We start from the raw sequence: 18,909 nt of genomic DNA, 5'->3' as shown, positions 1-18,909 counted from the left end.
CACACATCTCTCTTAAAGGCATATGTATCTCCTAGGAAAGTCCTTTCTCTCTTGCCCACAAACATCACGTTGAGGTAAACCTAGTCCATGTGACAGCCTTGTGAATTTCAGATTTAAAACTTTTTCTACTTTAACTCTTATAGTGCAAGGACTCTGGGAACTCGGACTTCTGTTCTCACAGTTGCATTTTGACTTTCTCAGCTGCTACCAGCTACTCTACCACTTACTCCCCTTCATGTCAAAGCTTATTTCTTTCTATTTTCAGAAATCTCTCCTCAGCCCCACGGCTCTCCTGCCTTATGAGCCTTTTCCCAGGTGAGTGACATCTGAGGCCTCGGCCTTCAGTGCCGTTCATCCCCCCAAACTCTGAGGCACCACAGAGCCCCACTCAACAGCCTTCTGTCCTCCTCAGTCCCCACCCTCTCTCCTGAAATGGGGCACGAAGTTCTCTGAGGCTCATTGTGCCTTCAGCCTCAGCAAGACCAAAATCACAAAGCAGCAGGCGACAAATGCAAACTTGCCAGGAAGAAAGACCAAGAACTGCTTGATGGCTCCCACGGTGCCTGCTAAAGCCTTCCCATTCGGCACGCTTGCTTCCTTTTCCGCAATTTTTATTTGGGTTTCGTGATTTCTTTAAAGAGAAAATAAGTATACAGAAACATTTATGCGTGAAATGATATGATGTCTGGGATGTTGCTTGAGAATTATCCCGTGCAGAGGGGGAAAGTGGGTAGTGATAGGGATGAGACAAGATTGGCCATGAGTTGCAAATTGTGGACGCTGAGTGATGGATAGATACATGGGGATTCATTTTATTATTTTCTCTGCTGCTGTATACGTTTGAAATTTTCCACAACGATTTTTGAAAGAGATAGTGGGTAAAGTGCTCCGAGTTGAATGGTCAAAAGTGTCATTTCCTTTCCTGGGGACCCGAGCCAGGGAGGCCCCTCATACAGCTGGCCTCGGCCAGCACCCCTTCCTCCACCAGGGGCGGGGCTGCTCTGCGTCTGGGGGTGGGACGCCGAGCCTGGGCACACACATCCAGGGAGGTAGCCAATGGCAGGTCTGCAGTCTCCCTGCCCACACAGGTGGCTCGTCTGTGATCCAGGTCCCCATGAGTGGGCACTGACGGTCTTATGGGAGGCCCCAGTACACCTGGTGGGCAGGGCGTTCACCCACAGGACAGTCATTAGAGACCAGGGACTTTGGAGCAAACGTGTTGCGCTTTTGTGCCTTTGTCAGGACAGGCACAGAATCCCTACGAAGAGCTTGTCTTTGGCACTTTAGCAAGTGCACTGTGTCACCCGTCACCCTCCGGCTGTGGTGCTTTTTCAACCCTTCTCTTAGTTCTTATATGGCCCTGGCTTTCCTGCATAAGCCATTTCGACTCTGAAAACAGCAACTGGAAGCCTGCTCAGCTACCTCCAAAAGCCATGGAGACATGTGGACACTGGGCCTGGCCCTGCCCCAGAGGGTCTTCCTGATTTATAAGCCCCTAAGCTCCTAAGTGTGGGTCTCCCTCCTCAGGTGGGGCCTACCTGGCTCTTGCATGAAATAGCGGTCCACACATGTACCACTGATCCCAGGAGGAAAATGGGGGTAAAATCCAGCCCGTGCTTTGCTGAACAAGACATGGTCAGGCAGCTGCACCCATCCAGAGGGGCTGCCCCCTTTTTATGGGCTAGAACTGAGCTTCCAACCCCTTGCCTCTGGCTTGTTCCTCCCCATTCTCTGCAGATCCAATAAAACCATCAGAATCGCACACCTCTCACACCTGCCTCACCCAGGCGGCCTTTCTTTTCACAGCCTGATTGAGAAGAGGCCAGGGCCCCCTTCTTTTGCTCATCCCAGCCTTGGTTAAACAGAAATCTCTTGTGTGTTCTTTGATTTCCATTGCTCCACCCACTGCCCCTGAAGCCTCCTTATCTCCCTCCTAAGTGATGTCACGGCCCCAGTCTGGCCCTTCCCTCGGGGGCTCTAACCTCCAATCCTAACCCTACAAAGGAAACATACCTCTCCCCCGCTATGTAACACCCCTGCCCCCTCCCCCCAGCTTCAGGAACATCTAGCATGAGCCATGGTGTCCTCCCTGTCTCCTGCAGTGACCTTGATCACCCCTGCCCCCCTGCTCACAGGCTTTGTAGCCACTCATCCTCACAGCCCCTTCCCACCCAGACCCCAGCTCTCATGTCCTGTATGCCCATTTTCTGTTTTCTAATGCTTTTTCTTTTCTTTTTCTTTTTTTGTTTTTTACTTATTTTTGAGAGAGAGAGAGAGAGAGAGCTCATACACAGGAGGGGCAGAAAGAGAGAGAGAGAGAGAGAGAGAGAGAGAGAGAGAATACCAAGCAGGCTTTGCACTATCAGCACAGAGCTCAATGAGGGGTTAATCTCAGGAACCATGAGATCATGACCTAAGCCGAAATCAAGAGTTGGGTGCTTAATCAGCTGAGCCACCCAGGCACTCCTAATGCTTTTTCTAGAAAGAAAAGAAAAGAAAAGAAAAGAAAAGAAAAGAAAGAAGGAAGGAAGGAAGGAAGGAAGGAAGGAAGGAAGGAAGGAAGAAAGAAAGAAAGACGGAGGGAGGGAGGGAGGGAGGGAGGGAGGGAGGAAGGAAGGTAGGAAGGAAGAAGGAAGGAAGGAAGGGAAGAGGGAGGGAAAGAGGAAAGAGGGAGGGAGAGAGGAAAGAGGGAGGGAGAGGAAGGAAGGAAAGAAGGAAGGAAGGATGAAGGAAGGAAGAACATAGGAAGGAAGAAAGGAAGGAAGGAAGGAAGAAGGAAGGAAGGAAGGAAGGAAGGAAGGAAGGAAGGAAGGAAGGAAAGAGGGAGGGAGAGGAAGGAAGGAAGGGAAGGAAGGAAAGAGGGAGGGAGAGAGGAAGAAGGAAGGAAGGAAGGAAAGAGGGAGAGAGAGGAAAGAGGGAGGGAGAGGAAGGAAGGAAGGAAGGAAGGAAGGAAGGAAGGAAGGAAGGAAGAAGGAGGGGGAGGGAGGGAGGAAGATTACATACTCTCTATTTTGGAATAATTCTGAATTTACAGAAAAGTTATATAGTACAGTGAGGTCCCGTCAACCCCTTACCTGCTTTCTCATAATGTTAATATCATACACTGCCACAGTGTGTCTACCATAGCTAAGAAACCAACATTAGTAGTCGATGTTTTGTCAACTTATTTTTCAACAAGGAAGCCTACCACTGAGTCGGCAAGCCGCACACAGGCTGTGAAGAGGAACGGCTGGCCGGGGCACACACTCTGGGTTTCTCTAAGCTGAAGGCGGATGTGAAGCAGCTTCCCGGATACCATGGGTGGCCTTTGGTGGCCTCAAAGGAGCACAACGTCGCAACCTCTGTCCGACAGGCTGATACCCACAGCCTTCACCCCAGGAGAGACCGTGACTTTACAATCTGATCCCAGAAGGGACTGTGATGGGGTCAGGAGAAGAAAAGGAAGAAATGACATCCATCATATCAGACTCGCCTCAAAGTTCAGCTCACCTGCCAAGAGGAGAACATTGTATACTGAAAATGAAGATAGGTAAGAAGAGTTAGGAATGGCGTATCATATGTCTCACTCGAAGGAACAATTCATCAGTGCTACCGAGCTGTCAGCTGCTGACATGATAAGGAATAACACCAAATGAATAATGTTTCCTCCAAAACCAACTCCTTTAATTACAAGCCTCTTCTTTCCAGAGGAGAGACAGAAGATGCAGAAACACCAATTTCATGCACTTGTGCCTGAATAATGTCTCCATGCTGCTTTTTCCAGATGGCGACCTTCTCACTGGAGGGACTAATGATGTGGGCATATTTAGGGAAAAACCAATAACGGAGTCTTTAACCTTCAACAACAAAAAGCATGTTGTACAAAATGTTCCTTGGGATACATTAGAAAATATCAATTACATTGCTCACTGAGGTGTAATCAGCTGTAATAATCAAAATTAATTTTTAAAAATAATTAAACAGACCCCAGGGCAAACAGTCGATGCTCTCATCCTATGACATCACAGCGTACATATGTACCTGAAAAGTTGTGCCTTCTGTTAGCAACAAAGTCATCTCACGAGGATGAGTGATGGATGCAGGATGTGAAGGCTAGTGAGTTTCATCGCAGCAAAAAGGGAGAAAGCATTTTATTCCCTCGCCCCATGCACATCCTCCTAGGTACATTCTCCTATGTACCAGGCACCATGCCCAGCCCGACCGAGTTACTGATATTAGATGCTCCAAAGCAAACATGCAGTTAATTTTTAAAATTAAAACATAGCACGCTTTGTTTCAAAAATAATTCATCTTTAAAAAAAATCCACAAGGTACTATAAACTATAGAAAGGATGAATAAATCAGATTGAAGGTAAGCAGGGCTCAAACAGGAAGGAAGAAGCAGGGAAAGGGATGTGTGCATGTACATGTATGTGCATGTACATGTTTTTTGCAGAAATTTATGCCACTAGGTGTGTGCAGTTATAAGACCTGGGTCATGTTTACCTCTCCGAGATTCTGAGTGCCCAGATCACCTTGCCCAGAAATAGACCACTGACAGGAGTCACAGTTCTTCCTGATGCTGACAGCTGAGGGAGACGTCCCCTGTGGCTGCCCTCTCCCCACTTTAGTCCAGCCACACTGGTCTTTGCTGCCTCAGAGCATTCCAGCACATGCCTGTCTCAGTGCCTTTGCCTGATGGTCCTCTCTGCCTGACTGCTCTTTCTCTAGAAAGTCACTTCCTTATTTCTCTGCTTCTATGCCCCCCTTCCAGAGAGGACTTCTGACCACCTTCATCTAAACAACCACCCTCTCCCACTTACCCTGCTCGATTTTTCCTCGTTGCAATTAGCACCCTTCACATTTACAAATTTACTTGTTTATTGTCTATCTTCGCCCCCTAAAATGCAGTCTCCATGAAAGCAGAGAATATGTCAGATTTTTCTCTCTTCTGTACTTCTGTGAAGTAACCTCAGTGCTTACTTCAGGGTACAAAGTAAGCGCTTGGTAAATATTTTGTTGAGTGAGTGAATGAATGAATGAATGAATGAACGAATGAGACCTCAATTGATGTAGAAGACAGTATCTTCAGCAGCCTGCCTTCACCAAAGACAGAACTGATTTAAAATATTTTTGCTTCCGTGTGAGCCCAGAGCAAACTGTGACAAGCCCTTTGTAGACCTACATGGCCTCAAGTATTGCAATCTATTCAAGCTTCTTTCGGGTGAGCTATTTCTCAATCGATCTCCCCAGGACTCAGAGGCAACTTAGCCGAGCCAAGGACAGTGGCCTAGGAGAGGATGGGGAAGTGGCTAGAGGCACATCAATAGTCTGCAAGGGCTCTCATACAATGCACATCCACGCCAGCATCCCAGCTGTCCCTTCCCTAGCTTCCACAGCCAGACGGACTTGACCCCTGGGGACAAAGCTAACTTGGTCAAAGAACAGAAGTTCCAGGGTGAAGCCAGGGGGGAAGAGGGGCTGGACCCCTCCTGTCACAAATGGCCTTGGTCAGGAGCAAGTGCTTGGGCGCCAGTGGGGACGCTCCAAGCTTCGGGAGTTCAGAAGAGCTATACTGCAGGTGAGATGGTCATCCCTTTGGCGGAGAGAACGATAAGGTGGGATCAAATTTTGGAAACTGTCTTCCATTTCTAAAGCACTTGCAGTTTCCAAGTGCTTCCACATGTTCTAGTATAGACAGAACACAGTTGTAAGATCAGGAATTGAGGCTCTGAGAGGTCACAGAATTGCCTAAGGTCAAGCTCAGTAGTACAGAGACAGGAGACCCTTTCTTTACTCTGCCATTTCCTGGCTGCAAAGCCCTTGACTGTTTTTTTTTTTTTTTTTTTTAAGATTCAATGTACACATCTGTACAATCAGCCAATCAACAAGCTGACCGAGCAGTGTCTTCCACAAGCCAATGTGTTAAGGACGCATCTCTCCTTCCCAGGCTACCTGAGCAGTTACAGGCCAGCCCTCATTCCTCTCTTCTCCGCTGCATCTTATGATAGCACCCTCCCATCAGTCACTGGCCAAAATAGACAACGGAGCCATTGAGACAGCAGAGCCCACATTCTGAGCAGGGGGGATTTGGAGTCAACCTCATTTTCCAAAGTTACGTGGGCAGAAAGCTCCTGCTGTGTAATGGGTCTATCAGCCATCGATTCCACCTCCCTGGGGAGCCCCTTCCCACAGTTTCCCACAGTTATCTGTCCCCTTGTGGAGACAAGGAGATAAAGACTCAGGGAAGTTAAGTAAATGGCCCAACATTTCCTGATCCCAAGGTCATGTCCATTCAATGACCACAGTCTGCCTCTGAAAATAAGTCAGTGACTCCAGCATTAGAATATATGACACATTGTGCTTCTCAAGAAGAGCCTCAGTAATATTTCTAGTCCTATATGCTCCTGCAGAACCTTGCCACTTCCCCCACCAGAAGGTAGAGTCTATTTCTGCCCCCCCTGCCCCCCGCCACCTTGAACCCAGGCAGAATTGTGTGCCTGTCTTGACCAAAGGAATGCAACAGAGGTGAAGCTACGTCATGGAAGGCGATTATTCCGCCTGACTCTCTCTCTCTCTCTCTCTCTCTCTCTATCTCTCTGTATCTGTCCGTCTGTCTGTCTGTATCTCCTTCCCCCTTATTTGGAAATTAGCCCTTGAAACCCAGCCTCCAGGTTGTAAGGAAGCCCAGGACCTATGGAGAAGCCAGGTATAGGTATTCCAGCCAGCAGTCTCAGCTAAGGTCTCAGACTGAAGTCAGCAGCAACCATCAGTTGTGTGAGTAAATGAGCCTTCCAAGGATCCCAGCCAAGGCCCCAGACATCATGGAGTAGAGGCACCTCCCCACCCCTTCCATGCTCCAAGTTCCTTACGACAGCATCCATGATCACAAAAACCCATTGTTGGTGCCACTGAGTTTTAGGATGGTTTGTTATAGAGCTTTAAAGAAATTAATTTCAAAAAAACCCGACAACTCAGCCCCACATAGTCAAGAGGATCCACCGCTACATCTCCTGGCAATGGTGCCAATGTTTTTGACCCCTTTGCTGAGTCCACACATACGGCTCTTACTGAACTGTGGGCTAGTGCTCTCTGAGCACACCTGACTCAAAAGGAGAATAGCAAGTAGCACTGGTTTGGGTTTTAATGCCTAAGCAACTCCTGCTCTTGGAGCTCCAGGGGAGCCCATAGTCACTTCAAGTTAAAGCCAGCCTAAGACCTGGTTCCCCTACATGTAGCTGCAACTGGGAAATCACATGCATAACCTTAAATGCTCAGAAGAACATGGAATTGAGTCATACCCAGCAACAACAGAGAGAGAAGACATGACTCACGGGATCTGAAACAAATGCCTGATGCTTCTCCAAGGAAGAGGGATCTGAGCTCACCTCTGTCTTGCACTCAGGGTCCTTGGCCTGCCTCCCGGGCATCAGCCTCATGGCTGAAGACAAGCTGCCACTCCACGAGGAGACCTTGCTCGGATGTCCCACATTCGAGCGGCTGGCCAGCGACTTCTTCTCAGATGCTAGGAACGGGGAAGCAAAAACTGTCAGAGGTGAAGTTGAAAGGAGGATACACACTATTTTGCAACTGGCTTGGCTTTCAAAGGGCCATCCAGGGTCACAAGCCTCTTGTGCCTCCTCCGGTAAGGAAAACAGCCCAGGCTACAAGCTTACACTGCCATCTTCTGACTAAGAAATACAGTGTGGGTTTCAGGGTCACCAGACCTGGCTTAGACCCCTAGCTCCACTGACTCAAAGTGAGATACTGGACAAGTTAGTTAAGTCCTTGAGCCTCAGTGTCCTCATCCTGCAAACTGGGAATAATAGCATCTAACCTCATTCTGGTGTCATGAAGAGTAAATAAGATTATGTGTTTCAAACACAGGCCATCAAACATAGAGAATTTTCTGTATATGATTGTTGGCAACAAGAGAGCCATTTGTAAGCATGGGGTGCATCTCCCCATTTTATTCACTACATGTGCATGGGGATATACGTCCTATTTTATTAACCTTTTCCCTGAAATGGAATCTGACACTTTGACCTCAAACTACACATGTATATCCATAGGCATGTACATACATACGCATTTTCCAGGGTTAGTTTGGAAAGCCGATAAATAAAAGTTCTATACCGCCGGGCAGTCTGGGATGACACACATGGAAGTAACTAACTCATAAGTCACTGTCAATGTTGTGATGCTAGAAGACTTCAAACAAGTACGTGAGCCACAATTCGAGAGCAATGACCACTTTAAAAACACAATTGAGGGGTGCCTGGCTGGCTCAGTCGGTAGAACATGTGACTCTCGATCTTGGGATTGTGAGCTCAAGCCCCACACTGGGTATAGAGATTACTTAAAAATAAAATATTTTATACAATTAAAAAAATAAAAACAAAATTAAAACATCATTCCTGCAGGTGCAATAACTCATATGAGGGGGAAAATGCTGAGTCACTGAAAGAATGCAAGGGTCATTAATATCTTAGGGATGAAAACTCTCACTTGAAACATGAAGAACCTGGGAATCCAGGTCACTGCATGATTTGGTGGCAAGGTTTCAAAGCTGGTAGGTGAATATCAGGACAGGACCTAGAATCCTAAGCTCTAGGCTAGACATGGTAGACAGAGCTAGACATCTAGCTCTGACATGGCACACTCTCTAAGAGATTACTAGAATCTGCTTGCACCTCTGGCCTTCCTTTCACCCAAGATGCAAAGCAGCTTTCATTCTTCACACTCAAAGATGCATGAGGTTTCAGTAATCCCCACCAAAGGGATGAGAGAGGAGGTCTGGGTGGAAAAGGCTCTAGGCCCTGAGTGGAACTTTGGGCAAGTCCACATCTATGAGACTCAGCAGTTCTGTTCCCTGGAGCCAAGTGGACAGAGACCTAAGTAATGCTGCCAGGCCTTGAGCATCATCTCCTCCCAGAGTGGGGTAATCTCTTCAATCTTCACTTCTCTGTCTCCAGGTTTCACAGAGAGATCAATCTTGAAGGTGTCCTCCAGCTCCTGCCGCCTCTGTGCCACGAGCTGCTGCCACAGGGTCCGCACTGTCTTTTGGATGTTGTGCTGGACTAACAGAGAGAGTATATCACACAATCAGGATGGCCTCAGTGCCTGTCCCAGCAAAGGCCAGAGATGATGTATCACGGCTGCTTTGATTGCATCTTTCTTGAATATCACTCAAGCTTTGCAACTTCCAGCCAGAAAGCAGTCACTATGTAGACTGCTACCAACATCCATGTGAGCTGGCCTTTCCCCCACCTCTAACTGCCCTGTCTGCCTCGTATGTTCAGAGCTGGGAGACATGATTGATGGGCACAAGAAATCTCTTTCTCCCACCCCCAAGTTTCATTAAATACCAACGGGAAAAATACTTATGTAAGCTCTAGGTAACCAAATACCACCCCCAACAGCTCCTTCCAATGTACCTTCTATGTTGAGCCCTCAAAGGAATGGACACCAAACCCAAGACTGTGCCTAGGGACCTAGGACCCAAGCCAGTCCTCTTTCCTGGCACTGCATCATGCTTCCCACTGCCCACCAATCTCAATGCCCCGGATTTGCCCAGATATGAGCCAATCTACCAGGCCAGTTCTACCTTCTATGCCCCATAATTATAATACCCTGAACATTGCCTAAACACCCTTGGATCTTGAACCACTGAATCACTCCTCTAGTACCAGCCCCGACAGTCTATTTTTTCCACCCTAGAAGGATGGACATTGCTCAGTGCATTCTTCTAGCTAGACCAAAATACAAATATTTATGTTGTAATTAACAGTGCGCCAGAGCATATTTTAAACTCATGAGAGTTTTAAGCACTGGATTTGGGCACCTACGTGACCAAAAAACAGAGGCCCTTGTGCCTACTATCTGGTATCACAATGTGAGTGGCACAGTCAACAAACCAAAATGGTGAAAGAAAGTCTGCTGAAGCTTCTTAGATCAAAACAGAGCAAGAGCTAGGGGCGCCTAGGTGGCTCCGTTGGTTAAGTGTCTGACTTCAGCTCAGATCATGATCTCACAGTTCATGAGTTCCAGCCTCACATCAGGCTCTCACACAGAGACCACTTTGGATCCTCTGCCTCACTCTCTCTCAAAAATAAATAAACATTTGGGGTCCCGGGGTGGCTCAGTTGGTTAAGCATCCTACTCTTGGTTTCAGTTCAGGTTATGATCTCACGGTTCATGAGTTCGAGCCCTCCATTGGGCTCTACACTGGCAGTGTGGTGCCTACTTTGGATTATCTCTCACCCTCTCTCTCTGCTCCTCCCCTGATCATACTCTCTCTGTCTCTCAAAATATAAATTAATTAATTAAAAAATAAAAAATAGATAAACATTTTTTAAAAGAGCAATTTCTTTTTTAAATTTATTTTCTTTTAAAAAAATTTTTAAATTTTTTTTTTTCAACGTTTATTTATTTTTGGGACAGAGAGAGACAGAGCATGAACGGGGGAGGGGCAGAGAGAGAGGGAGACACAGAATCGGAAACAGGCTCCAGGCTCTGAGCCATCAGCCCAGAGCCCGACGCGGGGCTCGAACTCACGGACCGCGAGATCGTGACCTGGCTGAAGTCGGACGCTTAACCGACTGCACCACCCAGGCGCCCCTAAAAAAAATTTTTAAATGTTTATTTATTTTTGGGACAGAGGGAGACAGCATGAATTGGGGAGGGTCAGAGAGAGAGGGAGACACAGAATCCGAAACAGGCTCCAGGCTCTGAGCGGTCAGCACAGAGCCCGACGCGGGGCTTGAACTCACGGACCACGAGATCATGACCTGAGCTGAAGTCAGAGGCTTAACCGACTGAGCCACCCAGGCACCCCTCTTTTTTAAATTTATTTTCAAGTTAGCTAACATACAATGTAGTCTTGGCTTCAGGAGTAGATTCCTGTGACTCATTGCTTACATACAACACCAAGTCCTTATCCCAACAAGTGCCCTCCTCAATGACCATCACCCACTTTCCCCACCCCCACTAACCCTCAGTTTGTTCTCTGTATTTAAGAGTCTCTTATGGTTTGCCTCCCTCTCTGCTTTTATCTTATTTTCCCTTTCCTTCCTCTATGGTCATCTGTTAAATTTCTCAAATTCCACATATGGAATTTGATGGGTAAAAATCATATGATATCTGTCTTTCTCTGACTGACTTATTTCACTTAGCATAATACCCTCCAGTTCCATTCACATTGTTGCAAATGGCCAGATTTCATTTAAAAAGAGCAATTTCTAAACACATGGATCTGGCTGCTACTTTTTTTTTTTTTTTTTTTACAAATTGCCAACCACCTTTACTTGATTTGATGTAAGCAAATTTAAAAAATGAACTCAATCAAGCCAAAAATCTCATAGAAATAATGAGTTTATTGACTCCATTTTCTAGAGAAGAAAGTTGAAAGAGAGCTTGGTAAAGGACTGAACAAGAGGAGGTGACATTCCAGTTCCCATATCTAGCGATCCAAAGGAAAATTCAAGAGACCACCTGAGAAGTGAAATCAACTTATGGTGAAATCCCTAGAATGTTAGGAAGTCACCAAGTTCTTAGTCTGACCAAGGCTCACAAAGCTGAAGAATGAAATCCAGAAGTTAGCACCACTCACCCACTCTCCCAAAAATAAACAACAAACAACATGTACCATCATTCAAACTTGGGAAGTCTTCCTCTCCTTTTTCTCTTACTTCCTCATTTGGAGAAAGAAAGACTTGATGATAAGGAGTCATTCTAGGCTTGGGTTCCAGTCCAAATCCTTCTGGATAACTAGGAGACAAGAGATTTTTCACTATAAACTCCAGTTTCTTTAAGATCATTCCATTGTTCTTTATTACAAATAATCATCCTCTAAACTCAATACATATCAATTGGAAAAACTTGTCTAATCAAGTTAAAGCAAATATGTCATGGCAATTTCTGTGACAGATATTATACAATAGCATTCTGGAAAGTAGGAAAACTTCTTTTTTTTATTCTTATTTTATTAAATCTAATCCAGGCTCCCAGCAGGCCTTCTGAACTCTCTCCTGGTTTCCCAACCATCAGGACTGGTCATTTGTTTTTGTAGACTCTCAAAGTATTGACCTCTACCTTTGTTTGGCCCTGATCTCATCCCACTTGGAAGGGGCCAGGCAAGCTTCATGGGCCTGTGACCTGTGCAGTTGTACAGGGTCCACACTCAGAAAGGCCCCATGCTTGGACTCTGCTGTCCCTGTCTTGAAATTCTTAGTAAATTTTGAACAGCACATCTGCATTTTTTGCAGGATCCTGCACATCACGTAGCTGGTTCTAAGTGCAGGCATAGGGGTTTACATATTAGGTTTCCCATGAACCGTTTGCTCTGGGGCCCCTTTAATCATGTTAATGTCCACATGCCTTCTTCTCTGGGCCCCTTCAATCAACCAAGCAGAATAGACACTCAGTACATGTTCATGGATTGAACCAAAAACGACAAACGAGGAAATGAAAATATACCATTACATGAGAATATCCATTCTTAAAATTTCTAGGATAAAGTCCCTTTAGATTTTAAGGCCATTTAGCTACCCAGAGGGATCTGAGGAAGGTGGAAATCGAAACATACACATAGAGTGGCATCTGCCGTTCTTACCTATGCTTCCAATATGGATAGACTTAATTCTTAAAATACAAAGAAGAGAGAAGACCCTCCCAATTTAATCTACCAAAAATGGGTTCTTTTATTTCACACAAATAAAATAGCAAATGCCTCCTCTGGGCTAGGAGTGTTTTGCAGTGATTCCCAGGGAGTTTTAAGACAAATCAAGTCTAGAGTTTTGTAACATCCAATAGTCAATTTGACAGAATTTTTGGATTTTTTTTCAAGTAGTAAGATATAATAGGCACTGGTATAAAAACAACAACAACAACAACACAAAGACAAGAGCAAAGTGTAATCTCCCATAGCCCACCTTTCCTCTACGCTCAACATGGCTCTATTAGTAACAGATAGCATTTATGGGGCACCTGGGTGGCTCAGTCGGTTAAGCTAGATTTCGGCTCAGGTCTTGATCTCACGGTCTGTGGGTTCAAGCCCCGCGTTGAGCTCTGTGTGCTGACAGCCTACTTGAGATTCTCTTTTTCAAAAGTAAATAAACATTTTTTAAAAAGAGAGAGATAGCATTTGTAAGCATATAATCCCAAGGCACTGCTGATACAGAATATTCACACATGAAAAAAAAGAAAGTGCATATACACAGAAAAATCTAACATATTTCAAACTTTGGATTTCAAGAAAAGGATTTAACTAAACTTATTTCAATTTCTTTTTATTAGTATTTCCTATACAAGTGTGCTTATGGATATCATTTTATATCACAAATTGTGTGTGTGTGTGTAATTTTTTCTGCAAGAAAATTATGCCCACCTTGCATGATACAATTTATTATATATTTTTCCATTCTAAGAGTGCATTTATCAAATGTTAATATTTCTAAAATCTGGCTGCATCATAAAATCGATGTGTATATTCAATGTCAAGCTTTCTGCCCCTAAAATGAAATCAATAAGATATCTTACAACCTGAGAATTGTGGAAAAGGGGTAAATTATTAATCCATGATGATTCTTGCTACTCAGTCACATGGACAGATTATCAAACACTGCCCATAATTTGGACAACCAGATAATTGATATATATACCATTTGTATTGGCCCCAATCAAGTGTCCCTCTAACGCTTTCTTCTCTGCATTGACCACCAGTAGGCAGGAAACAAGTAAGCAGTCCTTACCTTCTCTCATTGAGCAGCAAAAAACAATACATGAGACACAGGAGGAAGCTGGTGTTGGAATTATAGGTGGCAAAGATAATGTCCCAGTGTTCCTGTAGGAAGCCCAAGATGCTGAGAAGACTAAGGCATTCGGAGAGCGATTGCTGGGGCTTGGACAGGCAGTAAAGAATGACTTTATTTAAACTGCTGTACAAAGCACTGATGATAGCATCCCTTGGAGAAGAGGCATTCTCGATGACCTGTGTCATAAAATAAATACACATACACACACGCATACTTGTGAACACTTTGTGAATTTAAATGCTAACCCAGTTAACTGAGAAAATGATACAATCTTAGAATCTCTTTTGGATTTCAAAGAGTTGACGTGATCTGAAATTCAAATAGGGCTACTTTCCTCTACCTCTGAGCTTCTATTTAAGTGAATGATCACTAAAGTAAATTCAAAAACATAGATTTATCAAAAACTTGTGCTGAAAAGAAATTTTAAAAACATAAAAATTAAAATTAAAAATTAAAAAGTTAAAAAAAATAAAAGAAATGAAAAGCTTACCACCATCATATTATAAAAAATAGATGGGAACCAGAAATTTCTGAAATACTGGTAACATGGTTGACATTCAGTGTATGAGAACATGCTATTTATAGTGTCTAATTTTTAAAATATATTATTAACTATTAATAGTATTTATATAGAAAGTGTTTACAATATTCCCAGTATCATGCTAAGCATTTTTGCATCCATGAACATGAACTGTTCATTTAAACATCATAATAAAATGAAGTGAGCATTAAGATTATCCTACTTTAGGGATAAGGAGGCTGAGGGTCAGAGAGCTTAAGTGGTCAGCAAGGGTCAAACCCACATCAGACATTGAGTCGTGCTCTTAACCACTGTATCATCTGACAGAGATGGGAGTCCAACAAATTGTAGTACATGAGAAACTTAGAGGGGGAAGGCAGAAGGTCCTGATCTGTAGCCTTAACACTGATTGGTCCATCCATCTGTTTGGTTTCCTTGCTTCATTGTAACTAACAAATAAAAAGTCCTCGAGATCTAATGCACAGCATAGTGATTATAGACAATAATACTGTCTTACAAACTTTAAAGGTGCTAAGAGACCAGATCTTAATTGTTCCCACCACAAAAACGAAATGATAATTATGTGACTTGATAGAGGTGTTAGCTACTAACACTATGGTGGTAATCCTATTGCGATATATAAATGTATCAAATCAACATTAAACTTATATTCTGTTATATGGTAATTATATCTCAATAGAAACAAATCAGAAATTTTTAAAAACAAAAGACTCCATAGCCAAAAACTATGTGCAAAGTGTTTCAGTCTACTAGAGAGATCATTCGTTAATTATAGATTGCTCTCTTAGAATTACATCAGTAACGTAAGAATTTATACCAGTGAATTTAAGTTTTATTTAAATCTGCTGGAATTTGGGATTTATGTTTTTATCATCATCCTGTCCTGCTCCTCAGATGGGTCACATCTGTCAACCTGAGGTTGAGGATTGTGAGAGTCACAGGCAGTGAGAAGGAGAGAAGGATGACGGATGTGTGAGGAGCTTAGTCTGGCCTGGAACCCCCTGAAGGCACATCAGCCCCAGTGGGCACCCACTCTAAGTCCCAGTGGGCACCCACTCCCTTTACTCTGGGGAGCTGCTATTCATTGGACGTATGCATCCCCCCAGAACACATATATTGAAACCCCAGGTCAGGTCTCTGGGAGGTAAGTAGGTCATGAGGGTGGAACCCTCATGGTGGGATTAGTGCCCTTATAAGAAAAGACAAGAAAGAGCTTGCTTCCTCTCTTTCTCCAGCCCATGAGGATACAGGCAGAAGATGGCCATCTGCAAACCAGGAAGAGAGCTCTCCCCAGACACCAGATCTGCTGGTGCCTTGACCTTGGACTTCCCAACCTCTAGAACTGTGAGAAAGGATATCTTTTGTTCAGCTGCCCATCCCATAATGTTGTCAAAGTGGCCTGAGCCAAGTAAGACAGGACCTCAGTGGCTTCCCTCATTTCTCAACACAACATCCCAACAATCTGATTCTAATCCCCTCAGAGACGACAAGGGATATCTCTCCCATCTTGGGGTTTTTCTTGAGAAAGCATCTGAATGCATTCTGTTCGGGCTTGCCCAGAAATGTGCATCAGTCAGAATGACTATTGCCCTAAGAAATGTGCCAAGGCCCAGTCCTGGGGTCTGGGGTTGACTGCAGAGACAGAGGTGTTGGGGACACTGACGTCACCCTCTCTACGAAGCATGAATCCCCCTGGGTTCTGCTGCAGAGGACATGCCAAGAATGACTGGCAGGAGTTTCTGGAGGCAGATTTCAGCTTTCCAGCATTCACTGGTGCCCCACTGGCTGGGACTGCCTCACACCATCATGGGCTCCTCAGACAGGGAGGGCTCAAAAAAAGACTGAATGACCACTTGTCAGGAAAGGTTCCCAGAATGTGAGGTGAGGACAAAGTAAAGGGTTCAACTCTAGAATTTTGAGAGTATGATTCTGTGTGTGTGCACACATGTACAATAAAGAACGCGTGCACATGTACACACACATGCTTACGTCTAAAGGTGTATGTATAGGCACGCATTTGCACGTGTGGGTGTGTATGTAGATCCATCTGGGGAGGGAAGGAGAGCACAGCGGGAATAATAGGGCTAGGAAAAAGTACTCTTGTGGCAATTTCAGGAAAGCCCACATGTGACCCATGGAGGTGCATATTAAGAATGAAATGAAATAAGTCTTTTGGAAATAAAGAGCTTTTTGGACCTTTGTTGCTCAGGTGCCAGCACAGGGGGCTGCAGCTCCCAGTCACTGACATGGATCTCAGGTGGCCTGAGGTAAGAGCCCTGCAGGACACTCGACATCCACCCGGTGCTACCTGGGCCATCAAGGTCCTCTTTCCTCTCACCCATCATGGAATCTATTTCCAGGAAGGACAGCAGGTCCAACTGGACCGACCAGATAGCAGCCAATAGTGAGTCACACGGACACTTGGTGGGTCAGTGGGAGTTTCTCCCCCACCATGGCCAGCCCAGGGTTCTTACCAACATGATGTGGTCTATGACGAAGAGAAGAATGTGTCTGGGGTCAGCTGAGAACATCCCACTGTATAGTTTCTCTACCAGCTTCTGGGTGAAGTAGGAGATGCTCGCAAGTGAAGGAGTCAAAGCAGCTTCTGCATTCGGCTGAGGCTCTTTACTGCCTGGGAGTGGGGGTGGGAGGACACAGACCAGGTCTGAGAAATCATCAGACTTCAAATGGTCTTCTCTCCACGACAGTCTTCAAGCCCCTCACGGTAACCAACCACATCTCACTCACCTCTGTATACCCCATTGTAACCTTCTGTATACCCTGTTGCTGGAAAATGGGGTCTTACACACAGTAGGTGCCCGATGTACACACATTTTTTTTTCTCAAAAAAAAAAAATAGGTCTTTAACAATGTAGTCAGTGATATAAACCAAATGGGGAGAAGGCAGACGAGGAGCAGCATTTCTTCCAGTAGGCATTTGGGGGGAGGGGGAGGAGCATTTAAGGCATATGGTAAATGGGAAGGCTGTCATGGTGACCCGAGGCCCTGTTGGGACAGAGGATAAAGGGACAGAGGATAAAGCTGCCACGTTGAACTGTCTGTGCTCACCATCATGGCAGGCACTGTGCTCAGATGGGGATGTGATGGTCTCAGCTAATTCTTATAACGACCCCGAGTTAGCCACAACTGCCACCCTCACTCACAGCTTCAGGCACCTGCCCTGAGTCACATCGCCATCTAGTGACAGAGCCAAGAGCAGAAGTGGGAATAGCAAGCTTACGCTTTTCACTGCTCTACCTTACTGCCCTTCCCCAAAAAAGACGGAAAGTCAGGGTTGCCACGTTGTGGGGCAAGGAAGAGTCCAGAAGATAAGTAAGCCATGTCACTAAGGATTCCATGGCTCAGAAACCACAGAGAGGACTTTTGTTTAATCTTGTTGGGAAGGTACAGCTTCTCTGGTACTAAGTATTCCGAAGGAAGCTTCAGTCTGAACTTCTTAGGGGCAATGGCAGTGTCTTCATCCAGGTTCGTCCATTTAAGAAACACTTGCTGTGCCCAGTCTGGGGTGCAGAGAGCAAGATGCTGAGCAGAAGAATGTTAAATTCCAGTCGACATCTTGACTTCCCTCATGGGAAGAGGCCAATCCTACTGAAGCCAGAGAAGAACTGATTTTAGCTCAGAGGCCTTCTGCCTCTGGGTGGCCCAGTGATGGCAGGGGTGTCATGGAGAGTGGAAAGCATGCCTCCCCTGGGGCCTCGAGGCAGCTTTTGGGAGGTCTTATCACAGAGTCATGGAGGGGCTGACGTGCAGGTGGAAGACGTCTTCCCATGGCTCCTAAGAAACACTGCAGCATTGTGACCCGGAGGCTAGGTCAGTAACTGGTGGGCACACTGGCTTTCCTGCTCAGCTTCCAGAAGCTTTGTGTCATAAAGGAGGAGAAAGTCACCCCCACTCACCTCTGAGCATGGGCATGTTGCCTCCACTCATCGTGTGAAATATTTCCATGGTGGAAAGCAGGACCTCAGATTGGAAATCCCGTTTCTGTTGGCTGGTGGCATTGTCTGGAGAAGCCTGGAAGCATACTGGGGACTGAGAGAGTGGCCACACGACCATCATGTCCACTTAGAGCTCACCGGCTCATATGCTAATACTACATTTGCTGGGAGTGTAGGCTGCAGACAGCTCACAACTATCCTTCTCCAGGGCACTGCCCTCTGCTGATGAAGTTGCCTCACTGGTGAGGTGACGCCCCCTTGCTGGATGGAGGAAGCAAGTTGTGGAACACCCACAGGCAATGACTACCAGGCCTCAAGGTGAGGCCAACTCTGGGACACACATAGCACACCCGTGTTCCCCGTGGGACCAGGCTGTGGCTGAGACCATTTCTTAGCTAGTTTCTCCCCCATTTCCTTCTGCATTCCTTCCCTGCTTCCCCTGAAAGCAGAGCCCCCGGTAAGTCACTTCCACAAAATCCCTGCTTCAGGTTCCTTCTGGGAACCTGGCTAAAATCTGCCCTCTTCCATCTATTCACATGCTGCTTGGTGAGTTCCCTGCTGTGCAAAGGGTCTATGGTTCCCACCATATCACTGCCGTCCCAGGAAATGTTCTCAACCA

The 18,909-nt window shown here is 45.6% G+C and overlaps 1 protein-coding gene across 4 annotated transcripts in view; it reads right to left on the bottom strand.

Moving 5' to 3' along the window:
* Positions 1-18,909, bottom strand: part of WDFY4 (WDFY family member 4) — a 297,123-nt gene that overhangs the window by 136,441 nt on the left and 141,773 nt on the right. For all 4 annotated transcript variants that reach the window (XM_045437996.1, XM_045437994.1, XM_045437993.1 and 1 more), the window contains 6 exons: positions 18,252-18,366; positions 16,809-16,966; positions 13,731-13,969; positions 11,627-11,748; positions 8,874-9,059; positions 7,368-7,504 (listed from right to left, as the gene is read on the bottom strand). In XM_045437996.1, coding sequence (XP_045293952.1) covers positions 7,368-7,504; positions 8,874-9,059; positions 11,627-11,748; positions 13,731-13,969; positions 16,809-16,966; positions 18,252-18,366 — 957 coding nt within the window. The remainder of the gene's footprint in view (positions 1-7,367; positions 7,505-8,873; positions 9,060-11,626; positions 11,749-13,730; positions 13,970-16,808; positions 16,967-18,251; positions 18,367-18,909) is intronic.

The sequence above is a fragment of the Leopardus geoffroyi genome, chromosome D2, assembly GCF_018350155.1.
Source record: "Leopardus geoffroyi isolate Oge1 chromosome D2, O.geoffroyi_Oge1_pat1.0, whole genome shotgun sequence".
Classification (NCBI taxonomy): domain Eukaryota; kingdom Metazoa; phylum Chordata; class Mammalia; order Carnivora; family Felidae; genus Leopardus; species Leopardus geoffroyi.
This window is presented reverse-complemented; position numbering and strand designations above follow the sequence as displayed.